Source organism: Bubalus bubalis, chromosome 6 (genome assembly GCF_019923935.1).
Source record: "Bubalus bubalis isolate 160015118507 breed Murrah chromosome 6, NDDB_SH_1, whole genome shotgun sequence".
Classification (NCBI taxonomy): Eukaryota; Metazoa; Chordata; class Mammalia; order Artiodactyla; family Bovidae; genus Bubalus; species Bubalus bubalis.
In genome coordinates this window covers 103172923-103199073 of record NC_059162.1, presented here as the reverse complement: position 1 = coordinate 103199073, position 26151 = coordinate 103172923, and the positions used below count along the sequence as shown (strand labels likewise).

The following is a 26151-nucleotide window of genomic DNA, read 5'->3' as shown; positions in this document are numbered from 1 at the left end:
GCCTGCACAACAGTGAGAACAAACAAATAGAAAAATTGGGGGGACAAAGTTTTATTGCATGGGCCATGCAAGAACAGGTGGTTCCTGCTGGAAAGACCCAAACTTTCCATTAGTTTTCAGAGAATAGTTTTTAAAGGCATCATTTGGGGGTGATGACTGTAGGGCGTATGACTTTCTTCTGATTGGCTGGTGGTGAGGTAACAGGGTGATGTTCCAGGAATCTCAATCATCAACCTTCTAGTTCCCACCAGTCTGGCTTCTTAGAAGGTAGTTACCATCCTCCACCTGGGTGAGGGCTTTAGTTCCTGCAGCACTCAAAGATCTGTATCAGATTATTACATATATCCCATGAGGAGGGACTAAGGCTCTGTTTCATCATTGAAATACAATTTTTTTTTTACATTTAATTGTAGTTGATTAACAATGTTGTTAGTTTCAGATGTACAACAAAGTGAACTAAATTTTATTTATTTATCGCTGTGCAGCAGACAGGATCTTAGTTCCCTGACCGGAGAGCAAACCCATGTGTGTGCTGGAAGCATAGTCTTAACCACTGGCCCACCAGGGAAGTCCCTGAACTACAATTCTGTGACTGCTTTTCCTTTGTTTTTGCATTCCCTCATGTCCCTCATTAGGAACTGTTTGGATCTGCTCTTTGCAACAAGATCCAGGAGGCTCAAGTCTTTCTACAAACAAGGAATCAGGTACATAAGAAAGGGTTTTATACACAGTAGTGTCCATCAAGGGCCTGCTGTCTCAATCCCTTTTTCTTTGGTACTCAACAACCTTGAGGGAAACAGGTGGACAAGAAAGGGAACGTTTTAGATAGGTTATTCATAAGCTTTGCAAAGGAACCCGGTTTTTAGGAAGGACCCAGCTTCATTTTCATGGAGTTAAACAAGTGGGAAGCAGCTGGTGAGTCGGGGAAACCATATAATTTCGGATGGTGAATGGCATATAGAAAATCAGTTATCTATCCAAAAGAGTGGCAGAGGGCTACTTTAGATTGGGTGCAATGTTCCTGACTGATGACCTGAGCTGAGACTTGACCTAAAAGACCACTCCCCACCCTCATGAAGATTTAGAAGAATATTAAAGTCAGTTAACAGGCCCTAAATGGAATCCGAGTCTCCGTGACCTAGAACAGGCTAGAATCCCAGGTAGGTGGCCAGATAATGTAATGTAGGTCTTATATGTAAGGAACTGGATTTTATTCTAAATAAGGGAAGCCGGGAGTGATTTATAAGCAGATTCATTTAAAAGCTCTAGCTGTTCTGCAGTAAGCGACTTGGAGATGATGAAAGGGGAAGCTTGTGGGAGAACTGGAATTAAAAGACTAGTGCCTGACTTTAAGAAAGTGCTGAATATACTGAACAAGCCTTATACGCCAGGCTGTTCTAAGCGCTGAGGATAAACACGGTTTTTGCTTCCGGGCCTCCAGACTACTGAAAGGGGGTAAGAAGCCGCACATATGACGGTTCAGACGGTCTTGGTTGCGTAGGCTGATAAAGATCCTGAAGACTGCCTAGTCCAAGCCCCGTAGCCTGAGCGAGAATAATCTGTACTGCACTTACTGTATCCAAGTAAATGAGAGGCCTCTCGGCCTCGAGCAAAAAAACGCCGAAGATGTCCTCCGGACTCAGCGCTCAAGGAGACTAAGGTGAGGTAACAACTTGCGAGTTGTCAAAACGGAAGGAAGCCCCGGCCACCCACGCAGCGCCCAGTTTGGCGTCAAAGGCGGAGAGCTTCCGGGGGCGGGGCCGGCCGCCCCCGGCTCTTCCTGCGCCTGCACCGGAAATAAACGCCTCCCGGCCGAGCAGGGACATAGGATCGCCGGAACGCCGCGCTCCCGACTTCTGCTTCCGGGTCAGAGGCATGGCGGTGGCAAATTCAAGCCCTGTCAATCCGGTGGTATTCTTTGATGTCAGCATTGGCGGCCAGGTGAGGTCTTGGCAGCCAGCCAGCCCGATGCCAAATGGAACGTGCACGCGGTATGGCAGGCAGATCACCTCCTCAGGTGTAGCAAACTCGGGAAGCCAAAAAGTGAAATCGAACCAGCACTTACCGACCTGCGGGGCGGGGGTGAGGGAGTAGGAAAAGGAGGAGTCTTGCGCATCCTAGCGTCCCGCTGGTGGAGGGACCGGGTGGAACGGAAGAGTAGGCTATGGAGGCGGAGGTGGGAGAGACCAAGCGGCATGGGGGCCTGAGGGTTCCCTGTTCGGTGAGGCCTTCACGGGCTTGGACTGGGCTTTCTGAACGTCTCTCGCCGGTTGCAGGAAGTTGGTCGTATGAAGATTGAGCTCTTTGCAGACGTTGTGCCTAAGACGGCGGAGAATTTTAGGTAAGAAGATGTTCTTTGCTGGATAAACCAAACGAGAAGCTGGGCCTGTCTGTGGAATCTTCTGCCTACGTCTATCCGTTCATTCACCGTCCTTGAGATCTGACTTCTCTGGGTATCGCTCTGAATAGTCTTGACCGTCCCCTTTTCAGTTTATGTTAATCTGTATGCCTGGACGTCTGACCAGCCGGTTGGTGGGCTGACTAGCGCCGACGTCTCCCCTTCCCGCCGAGGTTAGGGGCGCTCAGAGTTGTGATGCCATGGCGACTGAATCGTTCACTCTTTTCCTTTTCAGGCAGTTCTGCACAGGAGAATTCAGGTCAGTCTCTGACGTGGTTACTTCTCTGCTTGCTCCTGAGGGCTGTCCTGAGGCTGCAGTGAGGGTATTGGGGAATCACTGACAGGCCTTGAATAATTGCTGGTGACAGTAATAGAAGGTATTACTATGGGTCTGTCGTCAGTTCATTTGCCTTCTTCGTCTCTCTTCCCCCGACCATCTCTAAAAGAGTGTCTCTGGATCGACTGTATGGTAAACTTGAAAGGCCTATGTTTACCTGTTACCATTTCAAGTCTCTTTCTTTTTGCTTATAGAAAAGATGGGGTTCCGATAGGATACAAGGGGAGCACCTTCCACAGGTAAGGCCTTTGGCAAGCCATCCTGGGGGACTTTTAAAATTACTATTAGTATGGTTTAGAATTACTTCCTTGGGGGATTAGTCTCTTCAGAGGAAAACAAAACCATAGCATAATTCTTAGTTCTTGAGAAGGGATGTTTTTGTGAACTCAACCATTGATTTAAGGACTTACTAAAACCAAAGTGATAAACATTGTATTTTGAAATTAATGTTATTCCAAACCACAGAATCTTCTCCCAGGATCCTTTGTTCTCTGTTTCAGGGTCATAAAAGATTTCATGATTCAGGGTGGAGATTTTGTTAATGTAAGTATTGTTCCTTTCCTATTAAGGACCTATAAGTTTTGTTTTTGTTGTTGTTGTTATTGAAGCTGCTCCTCAGGGACCTGAGAACAGTAGCCAGGTTTGCTGGGGGAGGAGGTGGGATTGGGAATATCCTGTGATGGCTGCTACTCATTGCATCACTAGATGATATATCAGCACTTTGATTAAGTCAGTTCAGTTCAGTCTAGTCGCTCAATCGTGTCCTACTCTTTGCGACCCCATGAATCACAGCACACCAGGCCTCCCTGTCCATCACCAACTCCCGGAGTTCAATCAGACTCACGTCCATCAAGTCAGTGATGCCCTCCGGCCATCTCATCCTCTGTCGTCCCCTTCTCCTCCTACCCTCAATCCCTCCCAGCATCAGAGTCTTTTCCAGCGAGTCAACTCTTCACATGAGGTGGCCAAAGTACTGGAGTTTCAGCTTTAGCATCATTCCTTCCAAAGAAATCCCAGGGCTGATCTCCTTCAGAATGGACTGGTTGGATCTCCTTGCAGTCCAAGGGACTCTCAAGAGTCTTCTCCAACACCACAGTTCAAAAGCATCAATTCTTCGGTGCTCAGCCTTCTTCACAGTCCAACTCTCACATCCATACATGACCACTGGAGAAACCATAGCCTTGACACTAGACGATCCTTTGTTGGCAAAGTAATGTCTCTGCTTTTGAATATGCTATTTAGGTTGGTCATAACTTTCCTTCCAAAGAAATTAAAAGATCGCAACCAGAAAAAAAAAACATTATTTTTTAAATTTTAAAACACATTATTAAAACAAACAAACAAGCAAATATTCTTAGTCCAGCTTTAGAAGGTCTCAAATTCCGCGTCTTTTAATTTCATGGTTGCAATTGCCAGATGGGTATGTCCTTATTATTTCACCACAGTTCTCACCACTGGCTTCCCTTCTTTATGTCACGTACTCCTATAGGCATTTAAGTTTGCAACCCCTGGCCACAACTGATTGGAGTAGGGCTTGGGGTGAACATATCCTTTTTTATTGGCGGGTAAGAAGGGCTAAGATGCTATTCTCTGTGTTCTTTTCTTTTCTTCCCAAAGGTTTCTATACTGCTATATTGTCTTAGCAGGGATAGGACCAACTTCTTATGGGTCATTGCCAGGACATGTGATCACTTACTAATTGCTCTAGAGTTAGCAGTTAGTCAGCCAGAAGGCTGTCAGAGAGAAGAAATTACTCAGAGCCACCCTTAGGGCAGAAAAAAATAGAATGAGTAAGAGGTAGAAGCGGAATTTGAGACCGTCTAAAGTTGGACTAAGAATATTTGCTTGTTTGTTTGTTTTAATAATGTGTTTTAAAATTTTAAAAATAATTTTTTTTTTTCTGGTTGCGAAACAAAAGTACAAAAATGAAAATAAATCGTCTCAAGGAATATACTCTTGGCAATTGCCCATCTTATTGTTGTGAAGATTTGTGTGTCAAATATAACTTTTAACAGATTTAAACTTTTAAAAATTTGTGCTCAGTCATTGTGTTTTCCCTTGTCACTATCTTCTTCCAAAACATCCTTGCTAATAACTCCTTACTGTTCCCTTAGGAAAAGACAGTGAATTTATTTGATCAGTCCACTGTCATTGAAGATTTAAGTTGCTTTCTGTTTTTTGTCCTGCAAATTAATTTGGTCATTTTCCCTACTCTGGCTTCTGGAGCACAGTAGGTAGTGTGATTATAGTGAATGATGTATTAACTGATCTTTTCTCTAGGTTTTTTTTTTTTTGAAATTGGAAAGGAATGTGTTTTCTCTTCCTTCTATATGTATGTGTGTATTTATGTGTAGTTAAAGAAATCCCATGGACAGAGGAGCTGGCAGGCTACATCCATAAGGTCACAAGAGTCAGACGTGACTTCATGACGAAACAACAATAACGACAAAGATACAATAGCTCACATTTACACAGAGCTATGTGGATTGCAAAAAGTTTTTCTCATAGACGCTATTATTGCATCTTTTTGGCAATGTTGTAAGGAGTAGGTGATATCATTTTCACTTGATAGTTGAGGAAACTGGGGCTCAAAGATAAGTGACTTCCCCAGCTCATAAATGATAGATCTGGAACTCAAAGCCCATCTTTCCACTATACAGAGCTTGGTTGTACCAATAACTTTTAATCAAACAGTTTGAGAGGTTTTTCCCTTCCCTGACTTATATTAATCCCCTTTAGTGGTCTTTGTTCCAGTAAGAGCCCCTTGATTCTGCACTCAGTCAGCGTTTTCACATCCCATCATGTACCCAATATTCTTTTGGTTTACTAACTGGCTGAAAGAGTTTGGTCTTTGGTAGTCTCTCAATATTAACTTTAAACCCCTGGGGTTCTGTTTAAGGTACTACAGCAAAGCCTTGGTCAGGTTGCTTTATTATCCTGACTGAAGTTCACTCACCTCAAAAATGGGGAGGATGATAATGCATGTTCCATGGAGTTGTTGGAAGAGCAGAGGGATAACACAAATAGGGCTAGTTTAAGCAGAAATTGGGGATTTATGACAAGGTGTTTCGTGGAAGCCAAAGAAGGAAATAGGTCTAGGAACTAGAGAGTCACAGAACCAAGCAGTCCTTCCTTCTGTCTCTTGAGCTTTCTACACATGTGTATTGCAGTGTCTTTTTCTTCTCCAGCCCACCTTGCCGAAGATAGTCACCTGCAGCTTTGGGTTTGCACGGCACAGATTCAGTCTCCAGAGAGCAGATATTCTGTTTCCTGCTTCCCATAGAAGGAACTCTGATTGGCCCTGCATTCTCCCCTCAAATTCCCCTCACCTCGACTTTAGCCAGAAGGATGGTATCTTGTCATACAGACTAGACTTCAAAGAGCCCACCCACCTGCATAGTTGAGAGGAGAGGGGAAGTAGTCAGTTAAATGGATTCTCATACACGACTGCAGGCAAGAGAGTCTTTGGAAAGGGCACTGATTACATATGTAATCACTGTTTCCTATCCTCTGCTTTGCTTGTGTCTTAACCCACCTTTCTAGAGGCCCAGCTGTGTGACCTTTTTTTTTCCCCTCAGTGAGGTGCCCTAGCCAAGTTGTGGGCTGCACGTGCCTTGGATGGGGCTTGTTTTGATTACAGGAGAGGGTTAAAGAGGTGTGGCTCCCAAAGTGACCTGCAGGAGTAAGAAGACTTTAAAGCAGCGAGGCTTCGGGTACAGCAGCTGCTTCCTGTGAGCTCTGAGAGCCGACACTCGCAAGTCACTAACACTTCCCTTCTCTCTGCTCAGGGAGATGGTACCGGAGTTGCCAGTATCTACCGGGGGCCATTCGCAGATGAAAATTTTAAGCTTAGACACTCAGCTCCAGGCCTTCTTTCCATGGTAAGTGAGGACCAGTCAATGTTTGGGGCTAGGTTGACAGCCAGCTGAATTCTGGGTCCCTCTGAGGCCCAGCACAGTCTCTTGGGATAGAAGGAAATGCTTTCCTTCCCTTGCTTGACCCAGGACTCAGCTCTGCCCTGCCCACCTCTTTCCTCAGTCTGGTTTGATTTTTTTGGCCTGGACCCACTAGCCGGCCAGGGAACCAAACGCAAACTCTGCTGTCTGTTTTCTTACTTTGTGTGAGCCAGGACGTGTGGCTGGGCACCCAGCCTTGCTGCTTAGAATGCAGCCAGCTGAGCTGTCAAGACCCAGTGCTCACACACCCGTCACGCCACTCGCCCCTGACTCTCCCTCACACTGCCTGCTGGCCAGTCCCCCTGTTCAGGTCACACACCACTCCGTCTCCCCACTCCCAGGACCCTGTCTGCCCATTTACAACCCCACTCAAACATTTTGCTCCTCTCTCCGTCCCCCTGCCCACCTCCTTTGGCCCCCCAGCTACACCTCCCTGCTTATTCCCCCTTCACTTCTCCTTACTTACCCCTCACCCCTCATTTGCCCTTACCCCTCTCACCCTGCTTCCTTCTCACTGTCCAACCCTCTCCCTCTCTCTTGTCATCACCTATTTCCCTCTGTCAGTTTCCCAACCCTAACTTCCCCAGACCAACTGTTTACAAGCACATTCTCTGTCTGCTTCCCCATTCTTCCACTCATCCACTCAGGCATCCGTCAAGTAAAAATTGTTGACATCCACTGTTTTAGGCCTCGTGGTAAGGCCTGAGGATACAGATCTGATCCCTGCCCTCTAAGGGGGAAGCACACATGCTGAATGATGAGTCCAGTGTATAATTCATGCCATCAGGGTACTAAGGGGAGGTCACCTCAGTGTATGTAAGGGTACTATGAGGGTCCCAAAGAATGAGAGTAATTGCTGCAAAGATCCAGAGAAGTTCTCTACCAGATAAAACAGCCTAGACAGAAGATGTGTGACCCTGAAATAGTAGGGTGGCATGGGCAAGGGCCAGAAAGTGAGGCAGGTGATGAGAACATAGGTTGTGGATGGGACAGGGAATGAACTAGTAGAGACCACTGGAGAGGCAGGTGGGTCTAGCTCCTGAAAGGCTCTAAATGCCAGAATAAGGATGAGGTTATGTGGACTTGATTTCATGGAATGTGGAAAGCCATACACTTTTTTGAGCAGGACTGGTCGACTTTGTGTTTTAAAACGAAGATTCTGGCTGCAGTGTTTGAGTGGCAGATAGGAATGAAGAGGCTGGGGCAGAGAAGCCAGTTAGGAGGCTGCCATGACACTCGGGTGAGCCTGGCGTAACAGACAGCATACAAACCTCCTTTTAGAAAAGTCAGGCTGGGCAAGCACGGTACCGTGCCGAAGGGGCTTAGGTGGGCTTGGGTTGTCTTCATGAGGATTGGAACCCCTCTAGGTGTGTGCCGCTCTTTTAGCATCTGGGGAGGGGTCAGAAAAAAGCGGAAGGAAACTTTGCTTCTGCTGCCTTCAGGCTGACACTGGTTAAGCTGTGTTGTCACCCATCCTGTAGCACAGCTGTTTTAATTGTAGCACAATTGCTTCCATTCTCCACTAAATCATGATGAGTTCCTCAAGAGCAGAGACTGAGTCGCATTGATCTCCTAGCCTGACTACCTGATACAGAAAGGTGCTGAGCAGATACTGATGAATGACTGAAAGATACTCAGAATAAAGGCTAATGTTGAGCATATTCTCAGCAACAACTTTGTTTGCATTAATTCATTTTAATCCTCAGCATCCCTTTGAGATAGTGCAAATGAGGAAACAGAGGCATAGAGAGGTTATGCAGCTAAACTAGACCACAGCCAGTAGTGGGGCTGGGATTCAAGATAGATCATCTGGCTCCAGAGCTTGTTCTCTGAACCAGTAAGCTATTCTGCCTGAAGACTGGCTAAATGATTGACGAAAAACACATGTCGTATGACTGTTTTCCTACCTGCCTACTAATAAATGTTTATACATTGAGCAGCAAGGTAGATAGATAGGAAAAACAAGAGGGAGGGAGGGAGGAAGAGAAGAGAAGAAGGAAGGAAGAAATGGGACCACTGAGGAGTCTGCCCTCATTCCAGAGTTAGGTCTGTTCTCACTGGCTCAGGCAGTCCTTGCTAATGTGAGATGTTCCTGCATACGTGAACAAAAACCAAAAATAGTCTCTCATCTCACATGGGGAATTTCTAAAATATGAAGTGAAATCCCTTCTAGACAAAGTCTTTAATGTATTTCATACACATTTTCATTCCTTCAGTGTTAAACACAGACTCAACTAATTTAAATCCATTAAACATCCAGTGAAGGCTAGTGACCTGATGATGTCCAGTGTTGTTTCCATAGTATTACTTTTATGAGACCTGTGCCTTTAATAGTACTGGTGCTTTCAGTTTTCCATTTTCTACTCATTTTTTTCCAAAACAAGGGAAGTATGCAGTGAAATATTCACGTAGTTCCACAGGCACCTGGTAAGCCAGTGCTGCTGAAACATGACATGGGTTTGCTGATTGCTTTGTGTTGTCATTATATAATGCATTGTGAAGTGTAATGATACAAAAACAATTTCAAAAGAGGAAAAGGGAAGGGATATGGCTGGAGAATTTCAGATCCTCAATTTTAAAAACTAATTTTTCCTATAAAATTCAGCAATAAAGGATTTGGGATGTAGCTGTAAAAAGCACGTTGTTAATTAAATGGAATCTTTTTTCTAGCATAGCACTAGCATGGCAACTTCTTGCACCTTAAATTTTTTTATTACCATTATTTCAGGACAGTACAGAGCCATTCAGACAAAACAGTTTATGGCACAAATGACGGGCTTTTTGTGAACTGGTAGCTAATTCATGAAGTGTGATCCAGTTATTGCCAGTACTAGCCTAAATACAGCAAATCAGATTCCATTAGCAATTTTTTCCATTATAAAATTCACACTGTAGGAGACATGTGTAGTTATTGAAGGGTCTAGCTCTTTGAGGGCAGAAATTGTGTATTCTGTTCCTCTCTGTGTCCTTGGGTCCTAGGTCAGACCCAGGCTCACAGTCAATGCTCAGTCAGATTTGCTGAGAGAGCACGGAGGAGTCAGGGCTATAGTCTCTTTTAGGGAGTTTGGCCTTTCAGCTAACATGGCCAGGAAAACTCACGGTGTGTCTGTTTGGTTTCCATCAGGCAAACAGTGGTCCCAGCACAAATGGCTGCCAGTTTTTCATCACCTGCTCTAAGTGTGATTGGCTAGATGGGAAGCACGTGGTGTTTGGTGAGTCCTGTTCCTGTCCTAGTCCAGGTCCCCTCACCCAGTGTGGAGCTTCTAAAGGAGCTGGTCCCCCAACTCTTGTGCTCAACGGGTGTAACTGCCCTAGGTAGTAGTTAGGAAGGTGGAAGCTGTGGTGGGTGGGGAGGATATGTGGTTAGAGGGGATGACGAAAGGGCCATATGATGTAGTGAGTAGCCACCTGGGCAATGTGTCTGTGTAGGTATGGCTGTGTCTGCGGGGGATGGCAGCATTAAGAAATACCACACGGGCAGCATGGTGCAGTGGGGCTTTGCAATTGTTTCGACCTAGATATCAGCCCTAACTCTGCTCCTTACTACCTGTGACCTTGGGAAACATTTCATTTCCACTGAATATTAATTTTGTAATGTTAGTCTGAGGTTCAAATAAGATAATGGCTGAGAGTGAGCCTTGCAGGGCTGGAAAATACTATGCATATGAGAGTACCCAAGTCCAGCTCATACTCTTCCCACAGGAAAAATCATTGATGGACTTTTGGTGATGAGAAAGATTGAGGTGAGTCCTGTGGTGCTGATCTCCTCTGTGTCAGCCATTCTGGCCTCGTACTACCTGACTAGTATTGAGGAGCGGGAGAACTTGTTCGGCCAGGCTTCACCGGGAGGAGAGACCGTGTGCCTCCCAAGGGTTCTGGGCCCTAAGTTAGCCTCTCTTGTGCGAACTGAGCTTTGGCCTCTGCTGACTCTTTCACCTACTTGATGCAATCCTCCTCGGCATTGTATTCAAGGTTGTTCATGACTGAGTCCTTGCTTCCCTCTCTATGACTTCTTTTTTTTTTTTTTCCATGACTTCTTTTGCCCCTTCTGCTGCTGCCACTTCCGTGTTCTAGTCACATCAGGCTACTAGCCCGCCCTTAAATATGCATACACATCCTGCCTCTTGCTCCTTCCTGCCCCAGTCTTTGCTCATGCTGTGTCTTATAACTTATTACATTTTTATATGTCATGAGTTTGATGGGTGGGGTTTGTTTTTTTTTCGAGATTATACATTTTCTCTTTGATCTGTATTATATTCCTGTCAGATCAGCCTGTGAGCCGTCAGTCCTTAGCACAGGGGCTGGCAGGCATCGGTAAGTGTGTGGTGAGGGGTGTCAAGAGTGGAGGAATCACCACTGTGCTTTCTCTCCTAGAATGTTCCCACAGGCCCTAACAATAAACCCAAGCTGCCTGTGGTGATCTCACAGTGTGGGGAGATGTAGTCCAGAGGGAGACTGAATCAGGTAAGTGTGTCTTTCCTGATCAGGAGTCAGGATCCCAGAGAGGGCAGCACGGTCTGGTGGAAAGAACTTTAGACCTGAAGATGCGGGATTGAGCACATTTTCTCTCTGTGTGACCTGAGAGAAGTCAATTCCCTTCCCTGAGCCTGTTTTTCTCATCTGTCCGATGGTGATAATGCCTGTCTCCCAGGGTCACTGTAAGGCTCAAAAGAGAAAGGTTGAGTGGGACACTTCATTTTTCTAACACATTGTAGTTTACAAACTGTCAACCTGAAAACCATCAGGCACTTGCTGACAGCACTGTTAGACACTCATTTCATTCAGTAGTCCCACTTACAGACCTGGCTGCAGTCCTGGGTGATTGGGAGCAGCCTGGGCAGCCAGAAGACTCTCTTGTCAAGCTTCTCATCAGAACTGATGCTGCAGTCCCAGGTCCTGACTTTGTGTTTGCCAGACTCAGAGATGAATGTGACACATTTCTCAGCCCACAAAGACTCACTTCCTACCTAGGCCTGCTACTCACCGCCCACTCTGTGCTGGATTTTGGACATGGAGAGTGGGAGAAAAAGTGAACGATGCCTCCACCTTTTAGGAGCTTATGGGGAATAAAAACACATTCTCAGAAGTGATCACTAGTAATATGAGTGATGTTGTTAAGTGTTAGTATGAGTTCAAGAAAGAAATTGAGCATGTCCAGCTAGGTAAAGGATGGTAGTGCTTTGCCTTTCTTTCCTTTTTTTTTTCTTTAAATTTTCAAACCTGCAGGATAATTGGAAGAATAGTACATTGAAACCTCTATACTTTTCGCCTAAATTTGCCAATATTGAACATCCTTTTTGTAGCATTTTGCTTTGGCTTTTGTCTCTTTGTCTTCTTCCCTTGCCTCCCATTCCCATTCCCACTGTTCCTCTCCCACTCCTCTTCTTTCCTTTCTTTCCCTTACTTCATTTCTTTCCCTTCTGGAAGTTGGAGGACTTCTTGACACCTTACCCCTAAATACTTCAGCAAGTGACTCCTAAAAATAAGAACATTGTGCATAACCAATAATATTGTCTGATATACAAGTTCAAACTTCCCCAGTTATCCACAAAGTAACTTTTCTAGCTCTTAAAGAAATCCAGTCAGGTTCACATATTTCATTTGGTTATTTATTTTTAGTTAGGAAAGCAACATAATTCACCTGAAAATTTTCACACAGAACAGCTAAAGCCCCCCTCTCCTTGACAGTTTGCCCCCCACCCCCATCTGCATCCCCATCTCACTGCTCTCAGAGGTAACTGCTGTATCAGTCTGATGTATGTCCATGGGGCCTTTTCTTTGCCAATCTAATTTGGGGAGGTTTTGTTTTTTCCTAAATGGCATCATACTATTGAGTTGGCCAAAAAGTTTGTTCAGGTATGTCCATAAGATGTTACAGAAAAACCATACGAACTTTTGGGCCAACCCAATATTTGTTCATCGTTTTATTTCCATTTGACATATGTCTGGAAGACTTTTCCTATACCATTCATATAAAACTATGTAGTACTTAAAACTGATATGCTCTGTATTTGTAGCATATATCTCAATAATTACAAATTTTATAATTATACAATTTGACTTGAATCAAGTGTACATTTCTGCACCTTAGTTCTTATTTTTTATGTTGTGGCCATTTTGTCCTGAATATATGTTAAAAAAAAAATTGGCAGTGGGTTGCTTATCTTAACTTTGGTGATATCCTTTGTTAAAGAGAAGTTCTTAATTTTGATGAGATCAGAATTTTTAATCTTTTCCCTTGTGTTTTGTTTTAATCTAGTTTAAGAAGGTCCTTACTACCTCAGTCATAATGCCTAATGTTTTTGTAGTTTTTCTTACAAAAGTATCTAGAATTTATTTTTCTGGATTCTGCCATTTTTTTCAAATGGAGATCTAGTCAAATACCAGAGCATCTTAGCGACTATGCATACCTCCGTCTGTGACTTACTTTGTGTTCACAACATCTGGCACTTAAAGGCATTCAGTTAACATTTATTACATGAGTTAATAGAGAAGGAGAATGTCAGGCATTTTAGGCATGGATCTGGTGTGAGCAAATGCCAGGGCAGGAATGCACAAGTGCGTGCTGAAAGCTCATGTGGGTCCTTGTCCAGCAAATGCTCCCTTCTCAGGCCCAGTTGACACGCTGAACTGTCTTTTCTGCCACTACTGGGGGCCCCAGGCTCAACCTACTATCCCCACGCCCTCACTGCGGTTCATCCCCCCTCCCCCTCTTTTCTGGGCTGAACTAAAGTTGAACTCATTGGTCCTTTTCCTTCTAAAGACTGACCACTGATCACCACTGGAGGACAGAAGATCATTAAAAACAGTAAAGTTTAGAACTCCTTTTATGTTTGCGGCCTTTTCTCTACATTTTTCTGAGTCCCTTACAAAAAGTTACTGGAAATCTGTTAGGAGTTTGTCTTCTCAAGGTGGCAATCATCAACCCTCCTCTCCTCACCTGCTATGAGCGAACGTCATGTAAACCTTTGCCTCTATGAAAGCCCTTCTTTTCAGCCTACAACCCCAAGCAGAACAAATCCCAGGGGTGCCCTTTGATGCTCCAGAGGTCCTCTACAGCCATACTGTCCAGGAGGCATTCCTTTCTGCAATGGTGGAAATGTTTTGCATCTGTGCTGTCCATTATGGTAGCTTCCAGCTACATGTGACCGTTGAGCACTGAAAATGTGGCTGCTGTGACTGAGGGACTCAATTTTTATCTTTATTTAACTTTAATTAAATTTAAAGAGCCACATGTGATACCTTCAGCTTACTCTTCTAACCTTGACTTGCTCAAAATTAAATCTTTCTTAGCTTATATTTAGAGACAATAGAGTAAAAGCAATTCTATCACTTAGTGAATATTTCTGGTGCTCAAATTCTGAGCTAAGAACCTTACTTTAATTATCTCATCTAACTTTACCAAGTTGAAAACTCGTAGGTTTCAAGGTGTAGGGAATCTAAGTGGTAGTCTGACCTTAAGGCATTGCACAGATGGGGTCCTCACTTTGGGTTTCTGAGTAATGGATTTGGGAGAAAGTGAGGAAAAGAGGTGAGTAATTCCCCCAGGAGTATAGTATCCTTCCATCCTGTTTCTCCCCAGCTGTAAAGTTACAAATATCTCTTAATTTCTAAAGGAGTATTTCAGATCCCTCAGGTAGTGTCTGGGTGGAATAATGTTTCACTGCCAGTATAGATGATGTTTTTAAGTCCTCCTACCCCACTCCAGTACTCTTGCCTGGAAAATCCCATGGACGGAGGAGCCTGGTAGGCTGCAGTCCATGGGGTCGCTAAGAGTTGGACACGACTGAGCTACTTCACTTTTCACTTTCATGCGTTGGGAGAAGGAAATGGCAACCCACTCCAATGTTCTTGCCTGGAGAATCCCAGGGACAGGGGAGCCTGGTGGGCTGCCGTCTATGGGGTCATACAGAGTCGGACATGACTGAAGTGACTTAGCAGCAGCAGCAGACAGTATTTCTCAAACTTCAGTACACATATGAGTCACCGGGAGGTCTTATTACCATGCTGGTTCTGACTCAGTCAGTCTGGATGGGACCTGAGGTTTTGCATTTCTGACCAGGTCTTAGTTGATGCTGACACTGATCTGGAGTAGCAAGGCCACAGGGAAATGACAGCCTGTCTTTTAATTGAGAACTCACCATGTTCCAATCAGAAAAGACACAGAAGGAGATAATCTTTTGATGGCATCAGTCCAGCAGGAATCTACTGCATTCAAATCAAGAATTCACTTATCAGGCATTTGAGGCCTTGTGCCCAGGCACTGGAAACAGAGGAATGTAGGAAGGAGACAGAAGACAAGTGAAGTCACTCAATCAGCTGTACCTCCTATGAAGTTCTTCCTTTCACAACTTCTTTTGTGCTTTATCTTAGATCCTGACCTTGGTTGTAGTGAAAATGAAGTTTTCTATTAATATACAACTCTAGATGCAGAAACCTCAGAGAAGGCAATGGCCCCCCACTCCAGTACTCTTGCCTGGAAAATCCCATGGACGGAGGAGCCTGGTAGGCTGCAGTCCATGGGGTCGCTACGAGTTGGACACGACTGAGCGACTTCACTTTCACTTTTCACTTTCATGCATTGGAGAAGGAAATGGCAACCCACTCCAGTGTTCTTGCCTGGAGAATCCCAGGGACAGGGGAGCCTGGTGGGCTGCCGTCTATGGGGTTGCACAGAGTCGGACACGACTGAAGCGACTTAGCAGCAGCAGTAGCAGCAGATGCAGAAACCTAGGTTTTATCTCAGTGGGTCCTTTGAAAGCTTTTTATTATGAATTTGTTTGAAAGTAAAAGTTGCTCAGTCATGTCCAGGTCTTTGCGACCCCATGGACTAAACAGTCCTTGGAATTCTCCAGGCCAGAATACTGGAGTGGGTAGCCTTTCCCTTCTCTAGGGGATCTTCCCAACCCAGGGATCAAACCCAGGTCTACCTCATTGTGGGCGGATTCTTTACCAGCTGAGCCACAAGAGAAGCCCAAGAATACTGGAGTGGGCAGCCTATCCCCTCTCCAGCGGATCTTCCTGACCCAGGAATAGAACTGGGGTCTCCTGCATTGCAGGTGGATTCATTACCAACTGAGCTATCAGAGAAGCCTGAGTCTTCTCTTCAGGGGAATTTGGGGAACAATGAATTTAAAGAAAGATCTCTACTGCTTGACAGCACCGGATCTGGGGATCACAGAGAGACTAGCAGGGCTGTCAGAGCACACAGCCACTCTTTTCCAGGAGACTCTCAGGCTTTCAAAACAGGATTTTCCTGCTGTAGAGTGCCCTGGGTTCTTGGCTACTTACAGCCACCTGGTGGAGGTGTGGGGGCGATGGAACCTCTGTTTTGAAAGCCCGAGAGTCTCGGGAAAGAGTGGTTGTGCTCTGCTGGTCTCTCTGTGATCCCCAGATCTGATGCTGTCAAGCAGTAGAGATCTTTCTTTAAATTCATGGTTCCCCAAATTCCCCTGAAGGTAAGAATCACATAGGAGCATTTGTTAAGACTACCAATTCCCAGTCACCCTCCCCTACCCCTCAAAAGTTTGAGTGAATTTGAGGTAGGATCCAGGATGCTGTTTGTTACAAGCATCTCAGAGGCTTCTTACCAGAGAAATGTGGGTAACCCTGCTTTAGGTGGTGCTGGATGAATGTTTTTTAATATTTGTCGCTTAGGAGAAAATATAATTAGCATAGCACATAATTTTACAGCTATCATAGCTTACAATGAGGTGTTATTCAAGTTCAGATAGTAGGTTAAAAATTAATTGCACCTGTGGATGGTGGCTATCCTAAGAGATATGAAGCTGCTGTTGTAATGACTGAGTTTAAGTCCTCCTAGGCAGTATTTCTCAAACTTAAGTGCACATCCCAACCTGGGATTTCCTGTAGATGTGATACATTCCTGTAGAGGAAGATGCTGAAAGACACCTTGGTTAGACACCTTGGCTAACTCTTCATTCATTTCACAACTAAGAACTAATTAATTAAGATAGGCTCCATGCTGCAGATGAGGCTACAAACTTGGAAAGCCCAGTTCTTGCCTTCAAGGAACTCAGTCTCTTAGGGAAACTGAAAATTACAGTACAATAAAGCACCGGACTGGAGATTTTAAGATGAAGGAAAATGAATGCTCATGTCTGCCTGGAGTGTTTAGGAAGACTGCAGGAGAGATGTTTCAGCTGAGTACAAGAATGGAGCTTGTCAGGTAGCTAAAATGGGAGAGCATTCCAGGCACAGGGAATAGCATGAGCAAAGGTACAAACCGCAGGAAACAGCAGGAAGTGTTAGGGAGACTGCAAGTAATTCAGTACAGCCAAAGCAAGGTGTGAAAAGCAAATAGAGGCGAGGCTAGAGGAGGCCAGGACAGATGTGAGATCCAGGGCAGGCTGATGTATTCATACGTTAACTCCACGGTGGGGCTGAGCTTTAGGCAGTATGTACAACTCCCTCCAGCCCCCTCCCACCCCAGGGTGAGAGTCCACCATGCTTCTGAGATACCAAACGGTGGCCTGGCTGTCCAAAAAGAACCAGGCCAGCGGGACCCACTCAAGGTTTTTGAGCAGAACAACACCCTTACTGACTTTCTTTATTCAGAAGTGTGGAGGACAGGCTGGAGGCCAGTGAGATGCCCCTGCAGCAGTCTGGCCAGAGAGGTTCCATGGAAATATGGGTCTAGGGAGCAGGGCAACAGATATCTGCATATCTGCTGGGTGTGTATACTGTTCCCTGCCCTGAAAGTCAGAAGCCCTGCCAACTATAAAGGGCAGGGAGGAGAGAATGGCTCTATTCCAGTCCCTCCAGTACAAAGGCAAAGCTCCCTGCCCTGAAACCCAGTATACAGAGTGATATATCATGTCCATGGAATACTATATAGCCTTAAAAAGAAAGAAATAGCTCTGTATGTGTTGGCAGATTTTTAAGATACATTAAAGGACAAAGTCAAGATATAGTACATTATATAAACATGATGCTATTTAGAATTACTCTCTCAGAAATTACTGGAGTGATGGATTGCTGACTGGTAGTAATGGTTACCTCTGCAGAGTAGAGATAGCTGAAGACTTTTTTTTCAGTTTATGTATATGCTTGAATTTTCTACATTGGGCATGTATTTTATAATATTATAAAATTCAGATACACAGAAATACATACTTTGTATCTGCAGTTTTAACTACTCCTAGTTCCTCCAGTCCTTCCCAGTAGCGTGTGGCTAACATCAGTTTGTGAATCATTCCCTGGTTCCCTCCTGGGTGTACCCACAGTACTTGGTTCACCTCTCTATTCCCACATTTAACACAGTGTATCATGAATGTGTTGGTCTGGTTTTCTCTAGACTCAGAATTCCTTGAAGCAGGGACCATGCCTCCTCACAAAGTGCCTGGTCAGGGATTAGAGCTTAGGTTCCAGTTCATTTCAGTTCAGTCGCTCAGTCGTGTCCGACTCTTTGCGACCCCATGAATCGCAGCACGCCAGGCCTCCCTGTCCATCACCAACTCCCAGAGTTCACTCAGACTCACGTCCATCAAGTCAGTGATGCCATCCAGCCATCTCATCCTCTGTCATCCCCTTCTCCTCCTGCCCCCAATCCCTCCCAGCATCAGAGTCTTTTCCAGTGAGTCAACTCTTCGCATGAGGTGGCCAAAGTACTGGAGTTACAGCTTTAGCATCATTCCTTCCAAAGAAATCCCAGGGCTGATCTCCTTCAGAATGGACTGGTGGGATCTCCTTGCAGTCAAGGGACTCTCAAGAGTCTTCTCCAACACCACAGTTCAAAAGCATCAATTCTTCGGCACTCAGCCTTCTTCACAGTCCAACTCTCACATCCATACATGACCACAGGAAAAACCATAGCCTTGACTAGACAGACCTTTGTTGGCAAAGTGATGTCTCTGCTTTTGAATATGCTATCTAGGTTGGTCATAACTTTCCTTCCAAGGAGTAAGCGTCTTTTAATTTCATGCCTGCAGTCACCATCTGCAGTGATTTTGGAGCCCCAAAAAATAAAGTCTGACACCGTTTCCACTGTTTCCCCATCTATTTCCCATGAAGTGATGGGACCGGATGCCATGATCTTCGTCTTCTGAATGTTGAGCTTTAAGCCAACTTTTTCACTCTCCACTTTCACTTTCACCAAGAGGCTTTTGAGTTCCTCTTCACTTTCTGCCATAAGGGTGGTGTCATCTGCATATCTGAGGTTATTGATATTTCTCCCGGCAATCTTGATTCCAGCTTGTGTTTCTTCCAGTCCAGTGTTTCTCATGATGTACTCTGCATAGAAGTTAAATAAACAGGGTGACAATATACAGCCTTGATGAACTCCTTTTCCTATTTGGAACCAGTCTGTTGTTCCATGTCCAGTTCTAACTGTTGCTTCCTGACCTGCATACAGGTTTCTCAAGAGGCAGGTCAGGTGGTCTGGGATTCCCATCTCTTTCAGAATTTTCCACAGTTTCTTGTGATCCACACAGTCAAAGGCTTTGGCATAGTCAATAAAGCAGAAATAGATGTTTCTCTGGAACTCTCTTGCTTTTTCCATGATCCAGCAGATGTTGGCAATTTGATCTCTGGTTCCTCTGCCTTTTCTAAAACCAGCTTGAACATCAGGAAGTTCACGGTTCACATATTGCTGAAGCCTGGCTTGGAGAATTTTGAGCATTACTTTACTAGCATGTGAGATGAGTGCAATTGTGCGGTCGTTTGAGCATTCTTTGGCATTGCCCTTCTTTGGGATTGGAATGAAAATGACCTTTTCTAGGCCTGTGGCCACTGCTGAGTTTTCCAAATTTGCTGGCATATTGAGTGCAGCACTTGCACAGCATCATCTTTCAGGATTTGGAATAGCTCAACTGGAATTCCATCACCTCCACTAGCTTTGTTTGTAGTGATGCTTTCCAAGACCCACTTGACTTCACATTCCAGGATGTCTGGCTCTAGGTCAGTGAGGTCCCAGAGCACCATGCAACTTGTAAAGTGCATTCATACGTTTTTGTACATTCTCCTTGAGGACCCGGGAGTAGACTTCTGTCTGAGCCTGTGGTATGATGCCAGGACCCACTGTGCTCTGGAGGAGGGGGAATGTTAGCAGTGTTTGGGGGGAGGGTTACACTCAGTGGTAACTGAGTGTACTCACCCCATTCTTTTAGTACAGCCAACTCCAAGGCCATAAACAGAGGGTGTGGACTTTCGTTTCTCTATAGCCCTGAGCCCAAAACCTTCAAGGAATAGGGATTGCTTTGTTCTAGCGCTCCAGAGAGCCATCAAGGTCTGGCAGAAAGCACACAGACTTTGGAGCCAAGTAGACCAGGAAGCCCCATCATTGTCAGGCCATTAAACCCCTGGGAACCCCAGTTTTCCCCTTTGCTTAATTATAATATATACTGCACAGAATTGTGAGGGGTAAATAATAAATGAGATAGTGTATTGGCTGTAAATATTATTAATAGCTTCTTCCTTGGTTCTTACGTAATATCCCTGTCCACTCTGCTGTAGGGCACCAAAGGTCTGGCCTGTGGCAAGAAGCAGAGTGGTTCTGCTCTTTGGGGAAAGGAGGGTTTGGGGTGCAGAGGAGAGCTGCGAGTGTTTTCTCTCGTGGCCGATCCCCTCTGAGCTGCTTCTCTCTTCCATCCCTCGCAGACCCTCTGCCACTGCAGACCTTCCCTTGCTCGATGTGGTACTCTTGAGTAAGATAACCTGGACTGGCCCCTGTGTTGGCTTCCGTGCTGGCTGCTGCCCCATTTGATCAAGAAAGAGACCTTGAAAGCATCACAGATTCAAAACCCCGAATTTTGTGTTTAGTTTTCAACTGTAAATAAAGTTGTTTGGTTTTTTTTTTTCTTTGTATGTTGTGTTCTTCTTAAATGGTTGTAATGATACCCTACCTCCTCATGCCTTAGCTCCAGCTAGGAAAACTGGCTTTCCCCAGAGACCAGCACTGACCAGAGGCAGGCTTTTGCTATGCAGAGTGGATGCCTCAGATTTATAAGCAGTTGTAGCAGCCCCCTCTTAGGTTAAAGCTAATCAAACAAGACAAAGCTCCAGGGCCTTCTAGCACTATTTCTTCCAAAGGTGTTTCCAGTAGGTTCCATTTGGTTAGTTCTAGAGCCTGTAGGTGAAAGGTCACTAGCTTGAGATATTTGGGGATGGATGACCATTTGGTAGAATGTGGCTTAATCATGATGAAATTTAGTTAAAAATCTTGGTTTGAATCTGAAGTCATTTTTTAAACAGCTGAGGTCTTTGAGACCTTCCCCTCTCAGAACCTTGGTTTCCTCATCTGCAAAATGGGGATAATATTACTATTTTGTAGTATTGTTGAAAGGGTCAAACAAGAGAATGAATAGAAGAGTAACTTGTAAACAGTAGCAAGCGTTGGAAAATATTTGTTTTGAAAGGAAATAGCCCAACATAAAAAGATCCCGTTGAGTATCATGTTCAAGAGATGAAGGGAACTCCCTGGTATTCCTTTCATGAGGCAATGTGTGTGTTATCCCATTCCTACGTTCTCTTGGCTCATGGCAGGGATGACTCATAACTGCTAGCAGCAGGCTACTGTAGCTAGCAGAGTAGCAGAGAGCTAAATTCTCTGACAACAGAACCAGCTTAAAAGTGCCATTTCACTGTATGGGGGGTCAAGGAAGATGGAGAAATGATCAAGGGCCTCTGTTGTGTGGATATTTGCAGCTCTGTCTGGCCAAGTAAACAGGATTCAGGGGACACAGGAAAGAAGGGGCTGTGGAGGAGAAATCTTGAAGTAACTAAATGGAGTAGAATTATAGACAGGAGGGAGGATGAGCAGCTGGGATCCTGAGTTGACATCCCCAATGGGACATCGAATTAAATTACACTTGGCACCTATATTCTATGCCAGTGTCTGTCTTGGGCACTGGAGCTGTGAAAATGAATAAGATGTGACCCGTGCTTGTGACAGGGACTAGGCAGTTTGGAATCAGTGCAGTGTTAGAATCTGAACCCTTATGAAGGCAGGAAATGTGGTCTTGTCTTTTTTTACTGCTGTCTCCAGCACTAGAAGAGGTAAGCACCCAGTAGCCAGTAAGTGCTCAATAAATAATTGTCATGAATGGTAGTGGTATGTTTAAGGTGCTATGGAAGCAGAGCGCAGAGATCAGAGGTGAAAGGAAGAGGCAACATTTCAGGTAAGTACTGGCAAAAAGCAAAGGGGAAAATGAAAGATATAAACATCTGAATGCAGAGTTCCAAAGAATAGCAAGAAGAGATAAGAAAGCCTTCTTCAGCGATCAATGCAAAGAAATAGAGGAAAACAACAGAATGGGAAGAAAGACTAGAGATCTCTTCAAGAAAATCAGAGATACCAAAGGAACATTTCATGCAAAGATGGGCTCGATAAAGGACAGAAATGGTATGGACCTAACAGAAGCAGAAGATATTAAAAAGAGATGGCAAGAATACACAGAAGAACTGTACAAAAAAGATCTTCACGACCCACATAATCACAATGGTGTGATCGCTCACTTACAGCCAGACATTCTGGAATGTGAAGTCAAGTGGGCCTTGGAAAGCATCACTACAAACAAAGCTAGTGGAGGTGATGGAATTCCAGTTGAGCTATTCCAAATCCTGAAAGATGATGCTGTGCAAGTGCTGCACTCAATATGCCAGCAAATTTGGAAAACTCAGCAGTGGCCACAGGCCTAGAAAAGGTCATTTTCATTCCAATCCCAAAGAAGGGCAATGCCAAAGAATGCTCAAACGACCGCACAATTGCACTCATCTCACATGCTAGTAAAGTAATGCTCAAAATTCTCCAAGCCAGGCTTCAGCAATATGTGAACCGTGAACTTCCTGATGTTCAAGCTGGTTTGAGAAAAGGCAGAGGAACCAGAGATCAAATTGCCAACATCTGCTGGATCATGGAAAAAGCAAGAGAGTTCCAGAGAAACATCTATTTCTGCTTTATTGACTATGCCAAAGCCTTTGACTGTGTGGATCACAAGAAACTGTGGAAAATTCTGAAAGAGATGGGAATCCCAGACCACCTGACCTGCCTCTTGAGAAACCTGTATGCAGGTCAGGAAGCAACAGTTAGAACTGGACATGGAACAACAGACTGGTTCCAAATAGGAAAAGGAGTTCATCAAGGCTGTATATTGTCACCCTGTTTATTTAACTTCTATGCAGAGTACATCATGAGAAACACTGGACTGGAAGAAACACAAGCTGGAATCAAGATTGCCGGGAGAAATATCAATAACCTCAGATATGCAGATGACACCACCCTTATGGCAGAAAGTGAAGAGGAACTCAAAAGCCTCTTGGTGAAAGTGAAAGTGGAGAGTGAAAAAGTTGGCTTAAAGCTCAACATTCAGAAGACGAAGATCATGGCACCCGGTCCCATCACTTCATGGGAAATAGATGGGGAAACAGTGGAAACGGTGTCAGACTTTATTTTTTTGGGCTCCAAAATCACTGCAGATGGTGACTGCAGGCATGAAATTAAAAGACGCTTACTCCTTGGAAGGAAAGTTATGACCAACCTAGATAGCATATTCAAAAGCAGAGACATCACTTTGCCAACAAAGGTCTGTCTAGTCAAGGCTATGGTTTTTCCTGTGGTCATGTATGGATGTGAGAGTTGGACTGTGAAGAAGGCTGAGTGCCAAAGAATTGATGCTTTTGAACTGTGGTGTTGGAGAAGACTCTTGAGAGTCCCTTGACTGCAAGGAGATCCCACCAGTCCATTCTGAAGGAGATCAGCCCTGGGATTTCTTTGGAGGGAATGATGCTAAAGCTGTAACTCCAGTACTTTGGCCACCTCATGCGAAGAGTTGACTCACTGGAAAAGACTCTGATGCTGGGAGGGATTGGGGGCAGGAGGAGAAGGGGATGACAGAGGATGAGATGGCTGGATGGCATCACTGACTTGATGGACGTGAGTCTGAGTGAACTCTGGGAGTTGGTGATGGACAGGGAGGCCTGGCGTGCTGTGATTCATGGGGTCGCAAAGAGTCGGACATGACTGAGTGATCTGATCTGATTTGCAGATTGGTTGGAATTAGCCTGGAGATAATGGTGGGGAGGGCCTTCTAGGAAAAGGGAACTATGTTCTTGGGCCAGAGTCTATAAGAGATGGGGACCCAGTGAAAGTTTTGCAGAGGAGAGTCTTGGAATGAACCCACTGGCTTTTCACATCACTTAAAGGTACACACCAGAGCTGTGGTCACCTGGGCTCTCAGGGTGACAGGGGCACTCTGGTGTGGAGAGCTCCCACCTTGAAACAGGAGATGAATTTTGACATGAACTTTCTCCTCAGTGCTTCAGTACCATCTGCAGTGGTAGATGTAGCTAAAAGGAAAACTAGTTTCGTATTTCTTAAATCGTTCATCTATCTTCATGTGCATTGAGCATGAAGAGAGAGCTTAGTAAAGTAATTGGATGAGTAAGTAATGATACTTCTAAGGAACACTTTAAAGACAAATGTTACAGAATTTATGTTTCTGCTTGAGAAGCCATCCCTTCAAAGCAGTGACATAGGGAAGGTCCCTCACTTATTCTCAGAGGTGCTGCTGCTATTATTCTAAGTGTCTTTATAACAACATTTGCAAAAAACTCTCAAGCCTATAGGGCACACTTTTAAATGTCCTCGGTGTTGGCAGAATTGCCTTTGAGGAAACATTTTCTTTTTAACAGTTAAAAGTCACCTGGAGCTGAAACAGATGAATAGCAGCTCTGGGGCCGCAAACCTTTTCTCTTGGATTACTGGCGCTGCTGCCTAGATAACCTCTGCTGCCAGTACCTCCTTCTCTGATCCATTTTCTACATCACACCTTATTTAATACATTAAGATACCATGTGTCAGGGACTATGCCAGATGCCTCAGGAACTGGTAGTCCTATAGGGAAGAAGATGTAAGGAGTGCAGTACAGTGTGTGAGGAGAGGAAGGGTCTCCTAATCTAGTAACACCTGAGGCAAGATGCAGAGGATGAAGAATTAAGCAGACAAAGGAGAAAGGAAGAACAGAGGGAATAGAATGCAGTAATTCTAAGGAAGCAGTTGTAAAAAGGTCACCTGGAAGGTTGGACAGGGGATGTGAAAGAAGAGTGGAAGCTAAGGCTAGAGGTCATGCAAGGTCCTGCCAACCACATTAAGGAATCCGGACAATTACTGAAAGATTTTAAGTAAGACAGTGTCATGATCAGATGGCGGTTTCAAACACGATGTTGGCATGGGGACTATTAGAGTAAGAAAAAACGATACTGCGGTGCTCTAAGCCAGAGTTTGGCAGGCCAGGTATTTTCTATTTTTCAGTGGTTCATGAGCTAAGGATGATTTTTAAATGTTTAAATAGTTGGGGGAAAAGGGTTTCAACAGTTTGGAAAATCTAAATATTTTGTGACGAAAAATTGCATGAGATTCAAATTTCCATAAGTTACTTTTTGGGGAGAACACAGATGCACTTGTTTACTGATTGCCTATGGTTACTTTCAGGCTCTATAAAGTTGAGTGGTGGAGACGGAATCATCTGACCCCTAGAGAAAAAGTGTGCTTACGCCTGCTCTGGGGTTTCCCAGGTAGCTCAGTAGTAAAGAACCTGCCTGCCAATGCAGGAGACATGAGTTCCATCCCTGGGTTGGAAAGATCTCTTGGAGAAGGAAATGGCAACCCACTCCAGTATTGTTGCCTGGGAGATCCCACAGAGCAATATGGTGGGCTGCAATCCATAGAGGTTACAGAGAGTCGGACACGACTTAGCAACTAAACAATTACCTCTGCAATGAGCACTAGATGATGATGGCCTACATTAGAGTAGCAGCAGTAGGAATAAAGACTGGACTGGCATTTAGAGATTTTCTATGACTGACTCAGGGAGGCGTTTAGGAGGTGGAATTGACAGCCTAAATGATACGATGGGGTAAGGACTACCACACTAGCCTCCTAGGCGGCTTCCCTACTTCCAAGGTAACAACCCATTCTCTGCTCCCTAGCAATACAAAAAAAAAAAAAAAAAATTCCAGTCCCTATTTCAACTCTAAAATTACCCTTCTCACTATTGCCCTTAAGTTTCAGATAAAATGTTCCTAATTTAATCCTGCCTTCCTGTATAACCCAGCGTCTTCATTCTGGTCCTGTATAACTACTTTACTTCCATTTTCCCCAGACCCCATCTCTTCCCTCTATGCCTTTGCATAAACCTCCATGTGCTTGAAGTCGGCTACCTTCTTCCCAGGGCCACTCCCAAAACGCTTTGTGCATTAGCAGCGCTGGGGTGTTTGGTATGTCGCATTTTGAATTTGTGCCTTCATCCCTAGGCTGAGTTTAAGAAGGGTGCAACTGGCGAACTTGTCCATCCCCAGGAGATAGCAGACGCCTAATAAAGAACGAAGGTGAAGGGCTTCATCTACATTATATGGCAGCCTCAATTATGGCTGTTGTAAGAATAAAATGCCTAGCTTGCTCAATAAACGTGAGTTGAAATTAAATCTTTTTTGTGGCCAATACA

The 26151-nt window shown here is 44.7% G+C and overlaps 1 protein-coding gene and 1 long non-coding RNA gene across 4 annotated transcripts; one reads left to right on the top strand and one right to left on the bottom strand.

Moving 5' to 3' along the window:
- Positions 1-35: 35 nt before the first annotated feature.
- Positions 36-1784, bottom strand: LOC123334148. Its single transcript, XR_006551953.2, has 2 exons — positions 1575-1784; positions 36-322 (listed from the first exon to the last, which is right to left on the bottom strand). It is a non-coding gene; the product is annotated as an uncharacterized LOC123334148 (long non-coding RNA).
- On the top strand, positions 1781-26131 carry PPIH (peptidylprolyl isomerase H). Of its 3 annotated transcripts, none has more exons than XM_006068325.4 (10): positions 1781-1941; positions 2277-2341; positions 2634-2657; positions 2930-2974; positions 3236-3278; positions 6524-6616; positions 9816-9903; positions 10394-10434; positions 11066-11155; positions 25961-26131. In XM_006068325.4, exons 1-9 carry the CDS (start codon positions 1876-1878, stop codon positions 11132-11134), a joined length of 534 nt encoding a protein of 177 aa, XP_006068387.1. In that variant the 5' UTR covers positions 1781-1875; the 3' UTR covers positions 11135-11155; positions 25961-26131. The 3 variants fall into 3 exon arrangements, with proteins under 3 accessions (XP_006068387.1, XP_044801097.1, XP_006068386.1); XM_006068324.4 differs by lacking the exon at positions 25961-26131 and adding an exon at positions 20309-20505 and having other exon boundaries at positions 1782-1941; XM_044945162.2 differs by lacking the exons at positions 2634-2657; positions 25961-26131 and adding an exon at positions 20309-20505.
- Positions 26132-26151: the final 20 nt, after the last annotated feature.